Genomic DNA, 20,814 nt, shown 5'->3' on the forward strand with positions numbered 1-20,814 from the left:
GGAAACATTGTGATTGTAAAAGTAAGTACTTGCATGCGTAGGTTGCTATGATATATCAAGATTATGACAAATATTACCAGTGAGACATGTAAGTCTGCCTGAGAAGAACTGTTAACTCCCCCAGGGCATTTTCTGCTTTCAGAGTTCATAGTGGCCTTAATGGCTGGAACCACGTCCCCCCCTCTGCCCGTAGGTGCCATTCTCCTCAAAGTCTCATGAGGCCTCCACTCCCAGCTCTGGCTGAAGTATCCCTGTGTGCCACCTACTCTGCCAGCCAATTCATGAACCACATAAACGATCATCACTTAATGATGCACACATTTACTAAGTAAGAAGAATTTTGAACTGTACACCACCGTGACTGTACCTCAAAGAAGAGATGAGAGTAGGATCTCAGATATTATCCAGAGCCCTACTGATAACAGTGAATTTCAAGAAGCCGCATTCTCCAGATGAGATTCCCAAAGGCCGTCAGGACAGATGCACAAATGTCACATGTTGTGCATGACATCTGACAGCTTGCAGGACTATTACAAAGTCATTTACAGAGGAATAGGACAACTAGGACAAGCTCAGGCCAACTGGCTTTAGAACCCAGAGTCCTACCACATCCAGACATGATTTAACTTCTAATATTTTATAGAGGGTTGAGGTTTTAACCTATAATTCAGTGCTTCTTCAGTTTCTCCTTAAAGAAACAGTTTCAGTCTCCAAATTTTTTCTATTCAGTCTCCCAAAAAATACATTTTATTGCATTCCAAGTACAAACCAGGTGTTTACTTCCAGCTGAGAGTTTTAAGATGTATTAGCGCCTTCAGGCTTACACACAGTAATCTAACAGGTTTCTTCAGGCAGATGACTGGCCAGGAATATAATTGGGAGCTTTCAGGCTGAGTAAAAGGATTTGCTAGTCCAAACATGGTAGGAGGACAAACAGTTGTCTGCTAATGATGGATTAAATCTACAGCCAAAGCGTTTGTTGAGTCAAATGCAAACATGTCTTTCAGTCAGTCAAATATAAGCTTATGACTTCTCTAGGTTCAGGAATATGGGTCTAAAACCCCCTGATGTTTCCTAGGAGAGAGCCCCTACCTTCTTTACCTGATCAGACAGAGCGTATCATAGGCCCTAGTGGTACTTTGACTGCACAGCTTATTATGACAAGAGCCAGCAACAGAGTTTATTGTCTACGTGAACCTTTGCTCCACATGGCTATAGAGTCCCATCTCCTTCTCCCCATTTAAACCAGTCACATCTCTAAAAATAGGCGGAGTCCACTACTGTTCATTAAAAATCAGAAATTAAGGAAGATCTTATCACACAAAATTGGCAGCTTTAATAAGTAGGCCTGAATATGTGATTATTTACAGTGCAAGGATTTCAGAAAAGAAATTGAGAGTTGATGTTAAATATAAAATCATCATCCCATTGATTTATCTTTTGTGGTGCTGATAAAAGAGAATTATGAGATGTATGCTTCTCCCCAGCCAAGGGGCCTCAAGGGCCAGGCCATCATCTATCAGCTTGAAAATGCACCTTTGCACACACCAGAACAGCTTGCAGTGAAATACTAAAGGCCCTCGTCTTGCCCTAAATGCAATTAATGTTTCCATAAACAGCATACTGAAATGTGATAAGCCTCTGTTAGCCCCTCAACCAAGCAAAATCCTGTCTTCTTAGCTACAGTTCAAACCCATCAGTTTGATATAAATATAAATGCTCAGTCAAAAATCCATATTTAGTACTTGTGGGACCTCTTTTTATAGAAAAAAAAGGAGTCATGCCTGCAAAACACACTGATTCTTGTCACTGCAACAGCAAAAAATTTCAAGATTTGGATTAAAATTCATAGTCCAATTACTGTAAGTGGCTACACCTCCTCGCTGTGAATCAACCTCTTACTACTCTGTTACCTGTTTCATGTCAGGAGCATCCATAATAAACAACCAGGCTGATTTCATAAGGACATTGGTGGGGGTGGAAGGCAGCACATTGAGGGGAAAAGTAAATAAATAGTTTCAGTCTTCATTTTCCCATTCAGGGAATACAGAAATCAGCATCTTTTGGATATAAGTTGATTTTCTGAGAGGTAACCTGTAATCTCTGTTAATTTTAAAAATCCAGATTTAAAGCAGCTACCCATTTAAACTATTCTAGAAGTATTTCTGTCAATATTCCTTAACGCAAATATCAGAAAAGAGCTAATTGATAGACTTCAGAGATCTTAACTTTCATGTGGGCTTAAGTAGTCAGGGGGAATAAAAATATTCATTAAAACTGACTTTAGAGAAGATCTGAATCCTAAGTAACGCCAGTTGGAGAACGTCTGGATGACAAATCTCTGTCCAGTTGAAAGACAAGATTTGCACTGCCCAGACTAATGTATTTCACGATTCTGTCTTCAAGCCTTTCTACTCTCTGGACTTGGACACACTGTCTTTAGGGTGACTTCTCCCTTGCTTTCAACCAATATCATTATGATCATTCAGCATGAATAGCTCCTGGATTTTTCTCCTACTGTTTTCTCTGCCACTTGAAATTTTCCATTTCTCAAATCACCTCTTTTCTATCACTGTATCCCAAATCTTAATCATGAACTATGACAGATTCAAGATTCAGTCTCCTTTCTTTCCACATATTGGTAACTTACTCTGCATCATCACATCTGTCATTCAATATTGTTTATTTTTCTCTTCTCTTACATATCTACTTCTCCCTCTTGCGTGCCATAGAACAACACACCTACTCCAACCATTTATTCTGAAATTCTGAAAATACATTTATTCTTATTTACCCTCAAACATTTTTTTACAGGTTTGACTTCAACTGTTCTAATGTGTTACCTAGTAAGTTGAATCATATTCTTACTGGTTGTCAAGCCCTCTCTCTTTCAAGAAAACTTAGAAATGGGTTTCAGAAAGTATTTTTCCATTAATTCATTTGCCCATCCCCTGCTGCTCTCCCCACCTTATATTCTTGTTTCATTTCTGATTTATCAGAAAATAACCTCTCTAGAGAAAAGATCTCATCTTACACATCTGTAGAGCACTGTATACTGCACAGATATTTAGCAGTAGGGTCCTTGTATAAATGAGCCATGGTATACTCCATGTTCCAAATAAATTATCAGTTAAACTGTACCTCTACTATTTTTAAGACCATTATTGCAGAATAATTCAGACCATACCAATAACATGTTCCCTGAGAAATGATTTCCAGTGTACGTTGTAATTAATTGTTATTTATCTACATCAATGGACACAGCAAGAAACATGACAAAAATACTGAGCCCATATTCTCTTGGGACCTTCCTTTTGATTCTGACTAAAGTACCATGGACTGATGTCTGCAACTAAACAGACATCACAGCCACAACTGAATCCATCCTCAAAATGGTTACAAGTGATACAAAAATTGGTTAATAAGAGTCATCAGAGCAACTAACTTTTTGAAAAGATTCATGTGCCCTTGATTAATTTCACTCATTTTCTATGGGGTTTGGAGAAAGAATAAAAGTATTCAGAACTTGCTTTCATAGTTTAGGCAAGATCCTTTTCAGCAAGGAATTTGCTCTTGATCATTAGGCAGCCAGTACTGGCAATTCAAAGGCTGTCCAGCACCTGTAAGATTCACATAAAATTCAGCTTCAGAAACTATACTCCTTTTCCACCTCTAAACAGCAGATATGGTCACACACACAGACCGGTGAAAATTCTGCATTGTTTCTCTCTCGTGATGTGAGTCCAAGAAAACATCTTTCTTATTAGCCTAGACAATGTAGTAATAAACTTCTCTCAAGTGTGAAATGCATACCTGCCACTCCATAGGAATTCCTCTTCCTTTACAATTCCTTCTATTAGTGCAGAACATGCATAATAAAAAGTTATATCCTTCTTGGAAGGATGACAGAACTTCTGCCTCGGGTTGAAACACCTTAACTGCTGAATCCCTGCTTGGGCAAATACAATCAACCTGACAAGAGTGAAATGACTAACGGGTGATCATTAATAAAATCCAATCTATTTAAGCCAGGAGTCCATACCAGAACCCTTTTTTCTCGCTGCAGTCCCCATTCCTCTGCTGCTGAATGTCATTGCATCTGCTCCTTTCTTCTCCTGAATATCTTTTCTCTCCTTACTTCTTTCCAACTGTTTTGGTGGCAGCACCACCTTCAAGAGCACTTAGTTTGGTACAGGACAAGCTAATGAGCCTACAAAGATTTCAGGCTTTTCTCTGTGTCTCATGCCCTGTTGGATTGCCTTGCTAGTAAGACCTGTCTCACCAATCGATGCATGGGGATCAGACTCTAGAAGAACAGCTAAAATTGTGCTGCATCATTTTTAGTGCATTTTATTAAAAATTCTTCCATCCTGTAACTACGTGATGTACATTTTCTTAGCTCTTATGTGAGGGAAGTTTCATTCTTACAGCTTTATCAAGCACTAAAGACACACAAATCAGTAATGTAAAATAATTTTAGGAAAAAAATTCTTAGCCACTGAGAATTATATAGAATAAAATACTGTTAAATGCAGTAAAGATCTTCATTCCTTCAGTGTGCAGGATGTTAATTATTTCCATATATACTTCATGTTTTCTGATGTCTTCACACATTGTTACTCATTGCTGCTTCTCAGAATGTATTTACCTTAGCAATTGACTTTAATATAACTGTTTATCACTACATAAGATTTTGGTATGAAAATCATGTTAGACAATAAATTGACAAGCACCAAATAAATCGACAGGTGGTAGGCTTGTGGGAGGCTATTTGACTAGAATAGTATTAGTGAAGAACAATCAAATATCTCTACTCGATAACAAAATAAAAGTTTCTGTTATGTCATTACAATAGGTGGTGATAGTCTTGAAAGATACTGCAGATCGATGTATCCTGTAAAATAAAAATTATGCAATATACTCATATTAATTACTAAACCATAATAATAAACAGGTTGTCACTTTGCAAGAACAAATTCTATACAAGTGATGAAATTCTGTATTTGGCAAACAAGGTATTCAAGCAGACAGAACATAAGGAGTGAGCCTGTTTGAGCGATTATTTGATTTGCAATTTAGTGGTTTTACCATCAATTTAAAAAGGAACAAAACAAAACATCTAAATGAATATCTCATACTTTTGAAATTACTGTATACATCATGGGCCTATTAAATTATTACGTTTGGACATGTTTTGTATTGCTGTGTAGACTAGAGGTGAGAGATAATAATGCTGAAGTGTCTGCAACTAATGAAAACACAACGCCTTCTATTTGGTGGCATGGCTCACTGCAAAAAAGCAATATATCACTGTCCCGAAAATGGCCAGCAGGAATAGGAAAATGAGCTACCGCTAATTAAACCTCTTATGTAAAAACATGATTGCTAATCAAATCTTTATTACCCCATACTCTCAAATTCTACTTTGTTCATCCTGTAACCCTTGAAGTATCAGCTTTACAGTCTTCTTATATGTTGTGGTTTTTTGATATTGTGAAGGGATAAACTTGTGACAATGCTAATTTTAAAAGACACCTAAAAGAAAAAAGTGACTATTGGAGGAAAAAGAACAGTACAATTAAACTACGTCTGGTTATTCTGATGGCTAATTAAAATTCATATTTACGTTATTAGCAAAATATAAAGCATTTACTTGAGCTGAAGTTTCATCATTCTTGTGACAACTGAAAAACACATTTATTACAAGGAAGGAAAAATGCTTGGCTTTAGATACATAGAATGCCCCTATTTTCAGCACTGTGCTATTTGGTAATGATCACAATACAAGCCATATTTCCCTTAAAGAAAGGAAAATGCCTTTAATTTTTAATGATTTCATTTTTATGAAGTTTGTTGCACAGACACTTCATATAAATTGAATACTAAAGATAAATATTACCCTAGCTTTTGCAAAAATTCTGGGCTAGCACACAGTAAGTTTCTCCTAGTGAAGTGCCACATAACCATTTAATTTTTAATTTATGTAGTGATAATTATTGCAATATTTGTACAATGAAGTGGAAAAGTTACAACATAAGATGTTATTTGAAATAGAAAAGCATTCTTCTTCTAATCATGTAGGGAAAGATCAACTGAACTTATTATTTTTGTCAAGGAAATAATAAAATCAAAGTAAGCACTGACAATTGCAATAAGATTCTAAATGTAAATTAAAATACTTCAGACAAAAGGCTTGAAGGCAAGTGATTCTCCTATCGAGGGATGATTTTCACTTGTCTCCAGGTGTAACATTATGTGCACTGATGGGCTGATCAACAGAACAGAACTTCTCCCTAGCTGTAATCAGGAGTGATTGATGGTTGGGACAAAAAAGTTGATTATCATGACAAGTCCATTGATGCAGAGAAAATAGGCTATGCTGGGGGAAGGATAAAACCTGTTCAGAGACTACCTTCTAAAATCTCCTTTCTGAAGAATAAAAAGAAACATTTATGCCTATCCAAAAAGAGCTAACATAAATGAATTCAGTACATTTACTATGCATATATATCTACAGTTACTCCACCATGACACAATGAGACCTATATAAACCCCAAACAGAATAACCCCTTCTATTTTTAAAATCACAGTTTGAGATCAACTCATCAAACAATTATATATATGCAAGTACCTGTATGGTCTACCAGTAGAGCACCGCCTCAGTTTGAATACATGTTTTGAATTCATAATGAAGCTTTTAAGGCCGTGGGGGAGTTAGGTGTAAGTGCCATATTGGATTCTTTCCTGAAAAGGAGTTGGTCCCCTTTGGCCATTTTAAATCTTTAAAGACTTCATTTTCCGTTGAGATAAAAAAAAAATGCTCATGAGTGGGGGCAATACACCCTCAAAGGTATAGTTCAAATATGGGATTTTTTATTTCAGTCTAAAGCTTTTAAAAGCAGATATTGGGTTGCATTTACACTCCTTCAGAGGATCAGACTCCCAGCTGTTAGCTGTGATGTGAGTAAGTACACAGAATAGCAATATCTCCAGAGACTGTGAAAGACATGTGAGGCGTGATAAAAGAATCAAGGAGCTAAAAAAGTCAGGCCTGGAGGTACTGAAGTAGAATTTGTTTACATTAGGGGCAGTTATGTTTAATAGTAATTCTCACAAAAGGAAATATTATATTTTCTACAAGAGGCGACTGCACAGATACAGTGAAGAATAATATGACAGGTACGCCAGGGAGTGCAATTTCACTGACCATAAAGAGAAAAAAAAAAAAAAGTGTCCAGAGTTAGTGTAAGATTATTTGAAAAGTTGTTATGGCTGTTGGAATACAGTATAATTAACCAAAGCCAAGTAAAAGAGCAACCTTACTTTTAATGCATTTGTAGAAGAAATTAGGATTTTTTTTTTTTGATAAAAAAAATCAGTTTACATAATTTAACTCATTTTGATGGAGACCTTTCTACATCACACAAAACTGCACATTTTCTTCGCTATGTGCTCTTTCTGTAGACCAGATTTAGCATGCAGCCCTGCCTGTTCCTCTTCTCCCAGTTCTTCTTTATGTCCTTATCAGTGCCTAAGAAAGTGAGCCAGAAGGTGTTGCTGATTGGCGACTGAAGGCAGACAAGGTTTTGCCATTTTTGTAGTGAAATTTGTTACCTGCAGCTATTATTAATAATCCAGAACCTGTATAAATTCTTATATTTTTAAATAAATCTATAAGGAAGAAGTTACTACAGACCAAACAAAACTAGAAGAAGATTGCACAGCAAAGAGTTTACAATTTGTCTTTCCTTTTAGGTGATGACTTGCTTATGAAAGTAGCTTCTGTAGAGTCCCTATCAGAGTTGTTCATAAATTTCAATTGTCATTTGAGTTGACTGATTTACTTCCCACGTTGAGCTGACAGGAAAAAATGCCTCAAAGACAAATAAGTGTATGGCAAGAAGTGATAAAACAGATCTTTTCTCCTTGCAGTTGAAATGGGCAGTCTTTTCCATAAATGGAACTTGAGAGAATTGGAAGAGATATTTCTTTTCCCCCCTTTCATACTGTCTAAACCTTTTATACTGTCTATATTTTTCCCTGTCTATACCAATTCCCTCGTGTATAAAATTGTACTTTTCAAAGTACAGTACGAAAATACTAAGGACTGCCTTCATTAGCACAATTCCAGCCAAAGACTTCAAAGAAACTCCAGTTAGCCACTACCTACCCAACTTTAGCATTTGAATTTCATTATCATGTTCCCCTCTTCTCCAGCACGACATCTTTCTGGCACTATTGTAATCCCAAGAACATAGCTACAGGACCCAACTCATTAAAACCACTGGAAATACATATGTAATTTGCATGGAAGTCATCTTAGTGAGTGACACCTAATCCACATTAAGTACTCTCCTGACCCTGAAAGCAGATTTTGGAAAATCCAGGGCCTATCAAACCATTAGATCTTCTTCCCACCCCCCAATATCAAGTTTTCTGGTGCATTCCTATATTCTAATTAAATAATTTCCAAGAGAACAAAAATTTCTGACAGTAACAAGCATGGATGTGTTCAAACACAGGAGGGAGGTTGCTTTTATTTCAGACTTTCTCTTTTATTAACTACTCTCACTTCTGCCTTTCTCTCCTCCTTCTCCTGCTCTTTGCAATTCTGAGATCATCTGCACCCAAGCAGAAGTTAAAAGCTGGCCCCAAAAGGGCAACTACTGCAAACATTCACTTTGATGTCAGAAGCAGAAACCTTTTAAACCAATTTGTCTCCATATTCCACAGTCAGAATACTGTTAATTAATCTTTTGCAAATTATAAACAGGACAATCAGAGAGAGCCATTGCCTATTCACAGATCATTTCTAGCAAACTCTAGTAATTTTCAGGAGACATCAAACCTTCTGCACAATTGACTTGTTTATCAAAAAAAGTGAGTGTTTTGAACATGATATAACCTGGTAGGATAAGCAGAGGTAGGAAACAAGAGTTGGCAAAAGTGAATAAAAAACTTCTAAGTTTTACGTAATCTTTAGGTCCTAACACAGCAATAGCTGCTGATCAAGTGAATGCTTTAATCTCTCCAGGATCATGTTACTATACTGACTCTGATGTTCAGTTGACGTGGATATTGGACATTTCTCCATAACCTCTGCTTGTGCAGGAACCAGGTAGCTGCAAGCATTAGACTTTTCTTTCTCCTGGATTTATAAAAATCAAATCATTTGGGTTGAAAAAAATACGTGAAGATCACTGAGTCCAACTGTTAACCTAACACTAGGTTAACCTAACACAAGTCCATGACTAAACTATGTCTCTAAGCCCCGTGTCTACACATCTTTCAGATACCTCCACAGATGGTGACTCAACCACTTCCATGGGCAGACTGTTCCAGGGCTTAATTTAGACACCCTGTCTTCAGCTACCTCTGCTGATTGTTGTTGGAGAGTGAATTTTGAGAGGAAAGCATAAATCTGTTAGTATGAACACGGTAGACAGCAAGGCACTCCATTTCTCCCCCTCCAGCAACAGACTGAGTAACCACCTGACATTAAGAGCATGCTTTCTTAATAGCTTAAAGCTGTCCTTCTTTCCTACTGCCTTCTTGTCCTCTATCAATGCCTCTGTGAGCCTTATACCTCTGGGCTGTTCCATGTTCTGCAACAGTACTCTTTTTCCAGATGGAATCACTAGAAGAGCAGAGATAGGTACAAGGATTAGTGAGGAGTTTCTGTAGAGAGCTCCATAGCTTATGGACCACTGAGATGTCACTTACAGCAGTTACTAAGGATCACCCCAAATATTTAGCTTGTAGACAATGCTGAAGAGGAAAGGAAATATCCACATCCTTAGGCTATCAGTTCAGTTCAACACCTCCAAAAGTATTCTGAAGCTAAACAACAAGGTGCTGGGTCAGATATAAAACATTTCTGCTTCTAGGTTGGTTAGGTACATAAAAGTACTATATAGAAGGCGGAAATTATGGGAAAAAAATAGTTTCTAAAACAAAAGGAAGGTATTTATACTTTCTATTAGGCATTTTAGAAATGTCTTAAGAAACTATAGGCTTCACGACTATTGTTCAACAACAATCTCAGAATCAAACAACACCTAACAGTAGACAGAATTGCAATAAAAAAATAATATTATTTTCTTTCCAAATACAATGAACAGTGAAAAAAAAAAATTAGTTTTCTAGTATGGGAAAGACTAGACCTGCACAGGACCCAACTGCAAGTCATATTACAGCCCTTAAAACTGTGGTCTAGGAAAGAGGAGGTAATGCTTCTAAAATGTGCAGGCTAGGCCTATAAAAACAGACTCCACTGAATATCCAAACAGGCAAAATAATAGTAGGTTGTTTTCAAATCTGATATGTATCCAATGCAAGTGCAAAATATTCTGTGCTATTTGATTAGACTTTTGGAATAACAAAAAATCACATATCTTGAACTATTTTTTCACAGTTCTTTAGGGTTTCCATAATGCGTTGATACAAATGCCAGATATCCCATGGAAATCTCTGTACTAATCACTTTCTGTGATTACTTGCTACTTTTTCCAGTATCTCTGGAAAAGTGTCGAAGTATGAGTGTATTTCCATTCTGACTCACATTCTGATCTCAAATGAATGGCACGTGCAATTCCACAACTGAAATCAGCATTTGTTTCTCCTTACACTGAACTGCATAGTACAGGAGAGATGGTGCATTATTACAAAGTAGGATGTATTAATACTGAAATTAATACTACACTCTCATAGAGCACAGTGACTTTAAGGGGATGCTGAGCATCTCTAAATGTTTGCACAGGAGAATCTCCTTAAAGAATCAGGCTGATGACTTCACAGAATGCAGACGCATTGAACTGGAAATACCAGAAGTATAATTGCCCTGAGATAATAGATAAATGTGCTTGATGGCTGGCAATACCTGCAACAAATGACTTTGATTAAGAAAGCCGTGCATTACAATTCAAGTAGAAATTGTTGGTTTTATACCAAAGCAGGGTTCTAAATCTAAAGGCTAATTGGAAATCTAATCTAACCCGTAATTGGAGGCACAACAAAACATGTGGTTATAGCCACACACAGAACAGTGATTGAGGCAAATAGTATGCATGACTTCAAATACCATTTAAGCATGTCTCTGAAAGTTGAAAAATAACAGATTTGAAATGAGAAGGGTGAAATGCTAAATAACTTCAAGCAGTTAGCTGTATCAGCCTTTCGTGGTTCTTAATGGACCAGCCTTTGAAAATTCCTCTCTCTCTCTGCAAACAGAGGCCACAGGCTTGGTGTCACCATCACCTTTATCACTTCTTCCAAACCACAGAAACAGGGTTGTAAGTTAGTTGAGTATGAGGTCATATAATCTCTCTCAGCTCTGGGACTACATTCAGCATTTCCCATCCATCCTCAGAAACAGGTGTCTGATTTGTTAAGACTGCCTGCCGACAGGGAATCCACAACTGTCCCTGTGTGTTTCCTTCCAAAACTTCACTACCATTAAAGCTAGAATTGTTTCACCAAATATTCCAACCAAAAATTTATTGAATCAAATTAAGCTGAAGAATTAATCCAATTTATTCTTCTATCAAAACCAAGGAACACAAAGATCAATTGGTCACCATTGCCTTATTGACCCCCTCTCACATACTGAAAACCTTTTCAACTGTACGTCTAACAAGTTCTTTCTACTTTCCATAGCTGAGTGAAGTTTTTACACATCTTGTCATCCTAGTGGATGCCTTCTAAATCCTGTACCTAATTATGCTGTTGTTAAGCTGTGATGACCACTGCTGTAAATAATTCTTTACCTGAGGCATTGCCAATTTCAAATACTGTGGAATACTTACCTGTCTGTTGAGAAACCTAACATTCTTGGGGAAAATAATTATAATAGGTTTAGCTGGGTGTTTTTCTTTTTCTTTTTTTCTTTCCCCATTAGCAATTGTTCATGCATATTTGGATTGTGATTCTCTATAATTCCTTTTTGTCCATTATGCCAGACATTTCTCATTTTACTACTTGTGCATTTAATTTGTCCAGTCTAAGCACAATAGTTTGTGCTTTATTTACTGCACTTGTTGGAATTCCAGACTATTTTCTCCAACTGGTGAAGATAATTTTGGACTGCAATCCTGAACTTGCCACCTTCCATCAAGTGCCTGCCACCCTTCATCTAGGTGTCATCCACAAACCTAGTATATGTACTCTCTATTCTGTCAGGCACATTGCTAATGAAAATTTAGAGTAGCAACAAGCATGGAACAGACTCCTGCAGACCCTGACTTGTAGCAATCTTTTGTTTTGACAGGAAACCATCAACAGCTACTCTCAGTACAGTTTTTCAATCTGTTCTGCAACCAACTTTCAACAATTTCACCAGGACCATATTCCCCTACTTACTTTACAATGCTGTCACACAGAACTGTATCAACCCTTATTGAAGCCAAAATATATCACATCTATTTATTCCCTATTATCCTTCAGATCAATTACCCTGTCAAAGGAGAAAATTAGATTGGTTTGACATGATTTGTTCTTGACAAATTCATGTTGGCTGTTTCTTATCACCTTATTATCCCCTAGGTGCTTACAAATTGATACTTTAAGCATTTGTTCGAGATACCAAGCATAACCTAAATAGGTTATAAGTCCTCTTATAATCTGCTTCTTTCCCCATGAAAGTTAGAACCATAGTAAAATACTGGGAGCCATATTTCATCCTTATCCCCTCCAAAATCCTTCGCTATTCTTTTAACCAGAACAGCACTTTTTGAATCCTGACAACTTCATGCAGTTGAACTATATACGGATTCAGTGGTGCATTTGTGTTACAGAGATGTAGAAAAACAAGGTAAAAAAACCATGAATGACTCCATAATGAGCATTCAGCTCATGATTTTCAGAATATTACTACTACTGCTATTTAAGTCAAACAATAATTTCTGAAAATATTTTTACATGTATCATAATGGAATTCAAGTACTGTGAGTACCTAAAAACAGTGCTCAACCTTTCTCTAAAGGTGAGCTGGATTATCACGCAGCCATCTGTGTTAAATGAGAGGGAAGAGAAAGAGAGAATTCCTTTGCAAGAATTGACCTTGTTAACAGATACTGTCACTACCTTGATCAAATGATGAAATTAGAAATCTGCGCAAAGGAAGAACAAATAGTCAACACAGGTGACCAAAAACACGAGGAAAATTTAGTAAGCTCCTTTTTTTTTTTTCTGAGCCATGGGGTGTTTGGCATCTTGTTGTTGTTGGGTTTTTTTGTAGTGATTGCTCATGTTAGCAGAGAACATACTCCTACAACTACCTGTAAGCACAGAGTTGTCCTACTGAGGTCAGCTGGACTTCATTTTAGAGGGTGCTTTTAGCAGTTGTTTAATGTTTACTACAAAGCATGCATTTAACATTCTTCTGAACTGGTGCAACGGCTCTCAGCAACTGCCAAAATCTAAATGGCAATGCACGCACTTGCAGCTAAGTACATACTTAAACGTTTTGCCCTCTTTTGGATGCACAATGTGAATGTAAATGTTATATACAGTTCCTTCTCAACGCAAAAAAAAATTATGAAAAATTCTCTGCTTGAAACAGACTCCACAGAACCTACCTCTGCTGCTCTCATGTTTTTCCCTCAGCATGGAGAGGCTTTGGCTACTTGCTCATTCCTCCCTTCCCTTGTATGAGAAGATTTATTTTAAAAAGAAATACTGAACACACAGCTGTCATGAAGATTTATAGATAACTCCTTTAGAAAGAAGCTAAACGATTTTAGACTATTGTACTGCCTTTTCTCATTTTTCTTTGAAATGTAATTTTGGTACCATGTAACCAGAAAAAAAGCTCTTCTGCATCAAAGAGGAGAAAATTCTGTATTCTCTGCAAAAATGAAAAATCTTGCAGACCAGTTTTATACTAAACATTTTCATAATACTGTTGTGCAGTAGGTAAATGGAATTTCTATTCATCACTTTCTGATGAATCCTATCTCCAGCATCTAAAAATAAACACATATTGGTAGAACAGCTACAAAGCCCTAGATTTCTGAACAGAACAGCTACTTATTGTTGGTATGGTTTTAAATCATGTTTAACAAAATATGATGAAAATGAAAGGTGGGAATATTCAGTAAATGAAAACTTTTTAATAATAATAATAGAAAAAGTTACAATTTGTGTGCTTGCCATTCATATAGTAGAGTTATCAAAAATGATAGCTAAGCGCTCTTTTTCTTCAAAGCAATCTTTCCTTTGAGTCTCAACATTAAATCTTTAGTTTAGCACATTTTTGCTTCAAAAACTCAGAATTACCCAAGCAACAGAGAAATTTAGCTCTGCCTATTCCCCTCACATTGCAGAAAAGCATTTCTAAACTGCAGTGGAACTCTAACTAGTTATTATTTCTTGAAAAGCCTCAGCAGAGCACTTTGTGATTTTCAGCAGTAACAACTATATGCACTGGAATGAGAAGAGACCATCATAAAGATGTCCACAAATCTCTTCTGCGTGAAAGGGAAAAGGGGGAGAGATATCATCCCAGGTTAATCAATGGGCAACAATGGATTGTAACCTTTTCATCACTCAGCAACACTTGGGTTGCTTTAAAAATTAAGTGACTGTTAAAAGTGGAAAGTGAAACATACTCAGCAAGAAGGTCTCCCCATCCCATAACGTTAATGATACTGATCTACTTTGAGAGAATAGAGTATTAGAACAACCTTCTACTGAACAGAGTTGGTGAACTGGAGTTCAAGCCTCTATCACTTGAAAGTATGAAGGGAAAACTAAATATCTGCTTAACAGCTTTTGTTCCGAGAGTTTTCTGTGAACAGTCTGAATTTTCTGAAAGCAATTTTTTGGACACTGTATGTGACTGAAAACGATCACTGCTTCTTTCCCCTCTTTTCTTTGGAATCCTTTCTAAGAGCAGCAGAAAAGAAGAGTATGGGAACCTAGCTCCTGTCATCTGGAAAATTTTCCACTCCATATATCAATCTGAGTTGTGTATCTGCTAATGACTAAGTCATTTTAATGATGTGTCCATCCCCTGTTTTGTCTGGATCTTTTTTCAGACTAACAAATGGTCTACCCTCTCTGAAAGGAGGTGTTTCACTTCGGTATGTAATACTGAAGTGTTTGATGTCTCTTGCAACTATATGCTATGCATGATTCAGTGTGACATGCTTTTTCCAAAGACAAAGCTGAAACTTATGAGTGATGAGCTGGCCTGCTCAGTCAGTGGGATCCCCTGTGGCCCAGAAGTCTCCACAGTCCCCTCTCCATGAATGCCTCAGTATCCACAGTCCTAATTCTAGCATCTGGCTTCTAAAGGGAAGAGCCTAATTTGACTCTTCTATTTTTATCTGTGAGGGACATGACAGCTCCAGAGAATGTATTACCCTTCCTTGAACCAGTTTGAGAATGATGTCAATGTTATAAGAGGAAGGTGTCCATTTAGTCCATGAACTAGAAAACCTAGAGTCATCAGTGAAAGTAAGTACATGATGCTGACTGGTCTGGAAATTGTGACTGAGATCTCGCTAAAATTATTTCTAAGGAATATAAAGCTGAATGGAACGAAGAGAACTGCATTACTTTCATCCCTAGGTGGCCAAGCCTTAAAAGAAGGTTCAAGGTTCAATTTAAGTTTTTGACAAGTTCATGGCTTTGCTAAATAATTGCTAAATTAAGAACAGGTAAAAACCCTACATAAATGGCTGCCTACAAAGAAGCAGCAGCACACAAGAATTATTTCACTTCTTCATACGACTAGGATAAGGAAGGATCCTTGTGGACATTTCCAGGTTAGACCTCACTCTAAATTTAAAGAGTTTTATTCTGGCAGAAGTAACTTCCATATTTAAATTAGTAAAACAGGTAGTAAATGAAAGACATTTAGTAGAGGAAGATAAGTTTCCACCAGCAATGCCCATGTCAAGAAACTTCCTGAAGAGATTAGAATAGAAGAAAACATGTTGTACTATGTCAGGTTTTGTCTGCACACATAATGATCCAGAAAAATCAGGTATGCTTTGGCAAGGAGCACCACAGCATAGCTTCCTTGGGTAATTATGGGGGACAGGTTTCCTCTGTATATTAGAGACCATCTCCAGTTCAGTTTGCTCTGCTTCATTGCTGCAGGACTGACAGGATGTAAGGCAACTGTCAACTGACAAAAATCACCTGTTTTGTTTTTGTTTTATCTTTAAAAGCTTGTACTGGCAGGACAGGAACACTAAAACACAATTCTGGCTAAACAGAGATAATTTTGTAAGGGTAGAAAAAGGAAGGTAGATCCACAAGGACTCTAAGTCTATCCGAATAACTTCTAATATTTTCAGTCTGAAAAGGAAGGCAAACATAACCAGGACTGGTAGAAGAATTAGGACCCAGCAAATATTTCAGCCTTATTAGCAATAGTAGATCAATCCATCTTCCTATTTACACACTGTGCAGCACAACGGAAGTTGATGAGCTTGCAGGGGTATATCCGCAGGGAAAATCTGGCCGGGTGTTTAAACACCACCAAATAATTGTGTTTATTTGAAGCATCCTACAGCCATTTCATCTGCTGAGCCACAAACTGAAATCATAACGTTTCATTTAGGTTCAATTTATGCAAATTATGGCACATCCTAGAAGATAAGTACATATTTCTAATCTGATACAAAATGATCGACTTACATCAGAATTAAATCTCAGCTGGCAAATGTTGCATGATATGATTTGCTTTCTTCGATGAGGAAGAGGAACCCCAAATGTATGATTTATTACAGCTTTTTGAATTGGATCCATCTGTAAAGAGAGAAGAAATAGAAAGATAAAAGCTTTTGCTGTTCCACTCACTGTATGCTATGTTATCTATAGTCTCAAAACAGATTCTGCATCACGCCATACCCTACTCCACACTACACCATACTCCATACTCAGAAAACTATTATTTTTCTTTGAAAAGGAATATTTCTTCTTCATGCAGTTTTACAAAGAATACAGAAAGGAATAAATAAAAGTGTCACTAGCTATCTTGAAATACATACCCTTTGTTCAGTTCTACATGCAGCAATCTCCCTTTACTAAAAAGCTAAAAGCTGTAAATGCTGAACAAGTTTACCTATCAAAACCAATTTATGTTTTTTATATCATAGAAAATGTTATGTATTTTTAATATCATAGAAAAGCTAGCTCACTAAATGAAACAATTATATTTTAAATAAAATCTCTAAGAAAGCATCAATGGAAATGTGAAAGAATATTATTTACAAGTAATTCCAGAATAGCCCACAATAGCTCAGTATTATGAAAACAATAATTTCACAGGAACCAATGAATGAATCTTTTCCATAAATCAGCTTCTACACAGCCTATGAAATATCCAGATCCTTCAAAGATTATTTTCACAGACATTTAGAAGAAACGATTTTGAATAAACCTTACTTTAAAGATGAATTTTGACTCTTATGAAAAGCATTACTCCAAACTAACCTCCACCAGAACTCTGATCTGGCAGTGCCTGCAAGTCAGGGGTCCCATAAAGAAATGTACCATTTTGGCAGAGAATTTCACAAAAGCTACTCAAAAGATTTCTTTACATGGAGGATTGAAATCGACTTCCCCAAACTAGTTGGTCAAAATTATTAGTAAAGCCACTAATAGTTTTTATCTTTAAAATGTACTGCTAAAAATTCACAGATTTTAATGATGCAGATACAACTAATGGTCCAACTCTGATGATAATCAATATTCAAACAGCATTATTTACATGTGTCTTGAGAAAAAAAAAAGTTTTTATGCTCATGTCCCCATGATTCACTTTTTTTCTAGCCTGTTAGCAAAGGGCTGTTTGATAAATAAAGAATCAGAGCTTTTCCTTAGAGTAATCAAATATTCCTGGAAGCTGTAATGGCAGACATTCATGGCTTCTATTGCAGTGAATCCAGAACAGATCACTACAGAAATTTTTGCATAGCCTGACAGCTCTTCAGAGTCGGATATGAAATAGGTCATTAAACTAAGCCCTGTTGAAAAAAATTCAGATTGGTAAAAAAAAGAACAAGGGAAATGGCAGAGCTTTATAGAAAGGTTTGGAAGAAATGGTCAATTTGAACATCCTCTTCAACTTGATGTGAAAGTGACATACGTAGATTTGAAATACCATAGATCTGTGCAACCACCAACATAAAAGAACACCAGTCCCACCTAGAAACTAGGGATGCCACTGTAACATAACACCAAAATAACAATGATGGCTACGGTCAGAGTATATCAAGCTCTGAAACACTACAGCATGCTGTCTAAGACTTTCTGCAGTGATCAAACCATGTGCTAGGGGCACTCATTTGACTCAGTAACATGATCTTGAAAAAGCTCATGGTCCAAAAATACTATCATACAGATCAGAAAGAACACCATCACAGAGGAAAGTAAACAGACAGTAACAGCTCTTATTTCAACTGCTTCTCTACCCAAGAGGTGACTTCTTATACCAGCAGAACCAATAGACCTGTATCCTGTGATTTTCAACACTAAAGCATGACCTGGTCTTAATCGACACTATTTCACTGCTGCTGAAGTTTGGAGAAATTTAACCTAAATTTAAATTAAAGAAATTTAGGTGCTGTTCCTTTTGCCACTGGAGTTCTAGAATACTTAGACTTAGGGAAGCCTCAAGCTCAGATACATGAATAAGTCAGTACATGGTAACAAGAAATTGAGCATTCTTTGATCCAGTGTAAATGTGTGCCTTCCCATTAACCAGAGTTGTGAGATACTATTATTTTAGCCTTCAGTCTTAACATGTTAAACTCTTTCACATTACCTTACAAGTGCCATAAGTTATGAAAGCCAACAAAGAAACTTTCTAAGGGTTGTATGAAAGGTACCACCATTGTTCACAAGGTGTAAAACCTAATTTTTTTAATTGGATTTACCCATCTTCACAGTAAGAATTCTAGCTCCAAACGGGGCTGGATTTCTGGGGGAACTGATGCTGAATGAACTGAATGAGACAAATAATTTTTCACAATTGAGAAAAGTCATGAATGAATGGAATACTTGGTTTATTTTGTATTTGATTTTACTTTGGTCTCATGGAAAAATGTGGAGTTTTTTTCCTAATCACTCCATAGATTTTCTCTTGTTTATCTGCTGATACAGAAATCTATCTGCACACTTCCCTTTCTCTTTCTAAAGATGCAGACTTCTAGATATACAGCTACATGGCCTTATTGTGAACTGGATGATTTTTTGTGTTTGTGGCTATAAATGAAGAAGCGTTCTGGGTAGCCTCCAAGCTGATTAAGTAAAGCTGCTTCAAAGTAAGAATGTCTTCTCTGCCAATTGCTCTTTGATACTGCACAGCAGAATTAAACTTCAAAACTTAGCCCCAGATTCTAATAAAATTGGGGTAGAATGCTGGAGAGGTATTTGACATTATTATTTTTTCCTGGAGAGTTCATTTGGGAAATACCACCAATCCATAAATTTCAAATAAACACCCAAACACACCAGATAAGCCTCCAGAGGTTTTATGCAGGAAATTTGAGAGAGGTAACAGGATACTGAGGTGCAGCATGATAAGCACTCAGATATCACAGTCACTAGAAGACAGAGAGGAGCCCTGCTGAGAGTCAGAGGAACAAAGAGAGGCAGCTGATTGGCAGAAAATAGAGAGCAAGGGTCGCAGGGAAGTATAAAAAGGGAAATAATATGTAGCTGAGATAATCAGCAAGTGTTGAGATACTTAACAGAATCTCCAAGCATTTCCAGGCTCACTGAATATTACTAATTACACATATAGATTGTATTTCAACTTATGTAAATGGTATTTGCTTTCAAAATAAAAGTTATCATGATAAACTGATAAAATCTATGACTAAAAACTCACCATTAGCGCTATATTACAATTGCTGGTATTTTATTTTATTTCTTAGATGCAACTGATCTAATTTACTCCCATTTACTGTGAAGGGCAGAGAGGTTTGCAATTTACGTGAAAGATTATGATTCAGCTGTCAAAGCTGTGCAGGAGAGCAAGGTTTGCAAGAGGTTTACTTCCACTCGTTCACTTATTTACACTGCAAGTTACAACACAAAAAGGGCAAGCTGCCCTGTGTTTGACTTGTTCTCTACATTTTGCTTTTCTACTATCCACCACTAGGTATCTTTTACTATGTAGCATAGGCTGTGCCACCTCTTTCCTTGTGGTCAGTCCAGCGACGGCGCATTGATCAAGGTTCACTGTAAACTACACGGTAACTGTTAGTTTGGGCTATGAAGATAAATATGAAAAGTTTCATATTTCCTTCAGTTGATTTTTTTTCATTACATAAAATGCACAGAGATAATATCATCTATTTTTTAATTATTCAAGCTGAAATTTGTGACAACATGATATTATTTACTTTCTTTGATCAAATACTGTAGTGCCTTCCCAAGATCTTCATGGGCTTACCATAGTTCAGCAAAATCCAGGCTTAAACCAAGGGCACAGCAGAAGTTGTCCCCTTACTCCATTTTCTTAGCTCTGACCTTACTGCTTTCAGCTGGTTTTCCTTGCTTTTTCAAATTCAACCTTGTCAGATCAATGACCTTAGCTGCATTCTTCTTTGTTCTTCTGCTTACCATAGAGCATGAAAGAGCTCTTTATTTTGTGGACTGCAGATGAAAGGAGTGTCTATTGCATGAACATTTCTGGATGAAACATCTACCACAAAACCACCAATAACTTGACTCAGGAGATCCCATGTTATCCTAGCTGCCTGGGCAACTTTTCCAGAATCACCATAGCTGCTATCCTTGAAGGCCTTCTGTAGCCAAGTCTCTGTCTCATTAAATTTCACTAAATAGCTGTAG

The 20,814-nt window shown here is 36.8% G+C and overlaps 1 protein-coding gene across 2 annotated transcripts in view; it reads right to left on the reverse strand.

Annotated features, from left to right (window-relative positions):
* The window catches only part of ZNF385D (zinc finger protein 385D), a 437,653-nt gene that overhangs the window by 80,230 nt on the left and 336,609 nt on the right, over positions 1-20,814 (reverse strand). For both annotated transcript variants that reach the window (XM_086467942.1, XM_086467943.1), the window contains one exon: positions 16,648-16,758. In XM_086467942.1, coding sequence (XP_086324068.1) covers positions 16,648-16,758 — 111 coding nt within the window. The remainder of the gene's footprint in view (positions 1-16,647; positions 16,759-20,814) is intronic.

This window comes from Leptosomus discolor, chromosome 7 (assembly GCF_034619465.1).
Source record: "Leptosomus discolor isolate bLepDis1 chromosome 7, bLepDis1.hap2, whole genome shotgun sequence".
Lineage (NCBI taxonomy): Eukaryota > Metazoa > Chordata > Aves > Leptosomiformes > Leptosomidae > Leptosomus > Leptosomus discolor.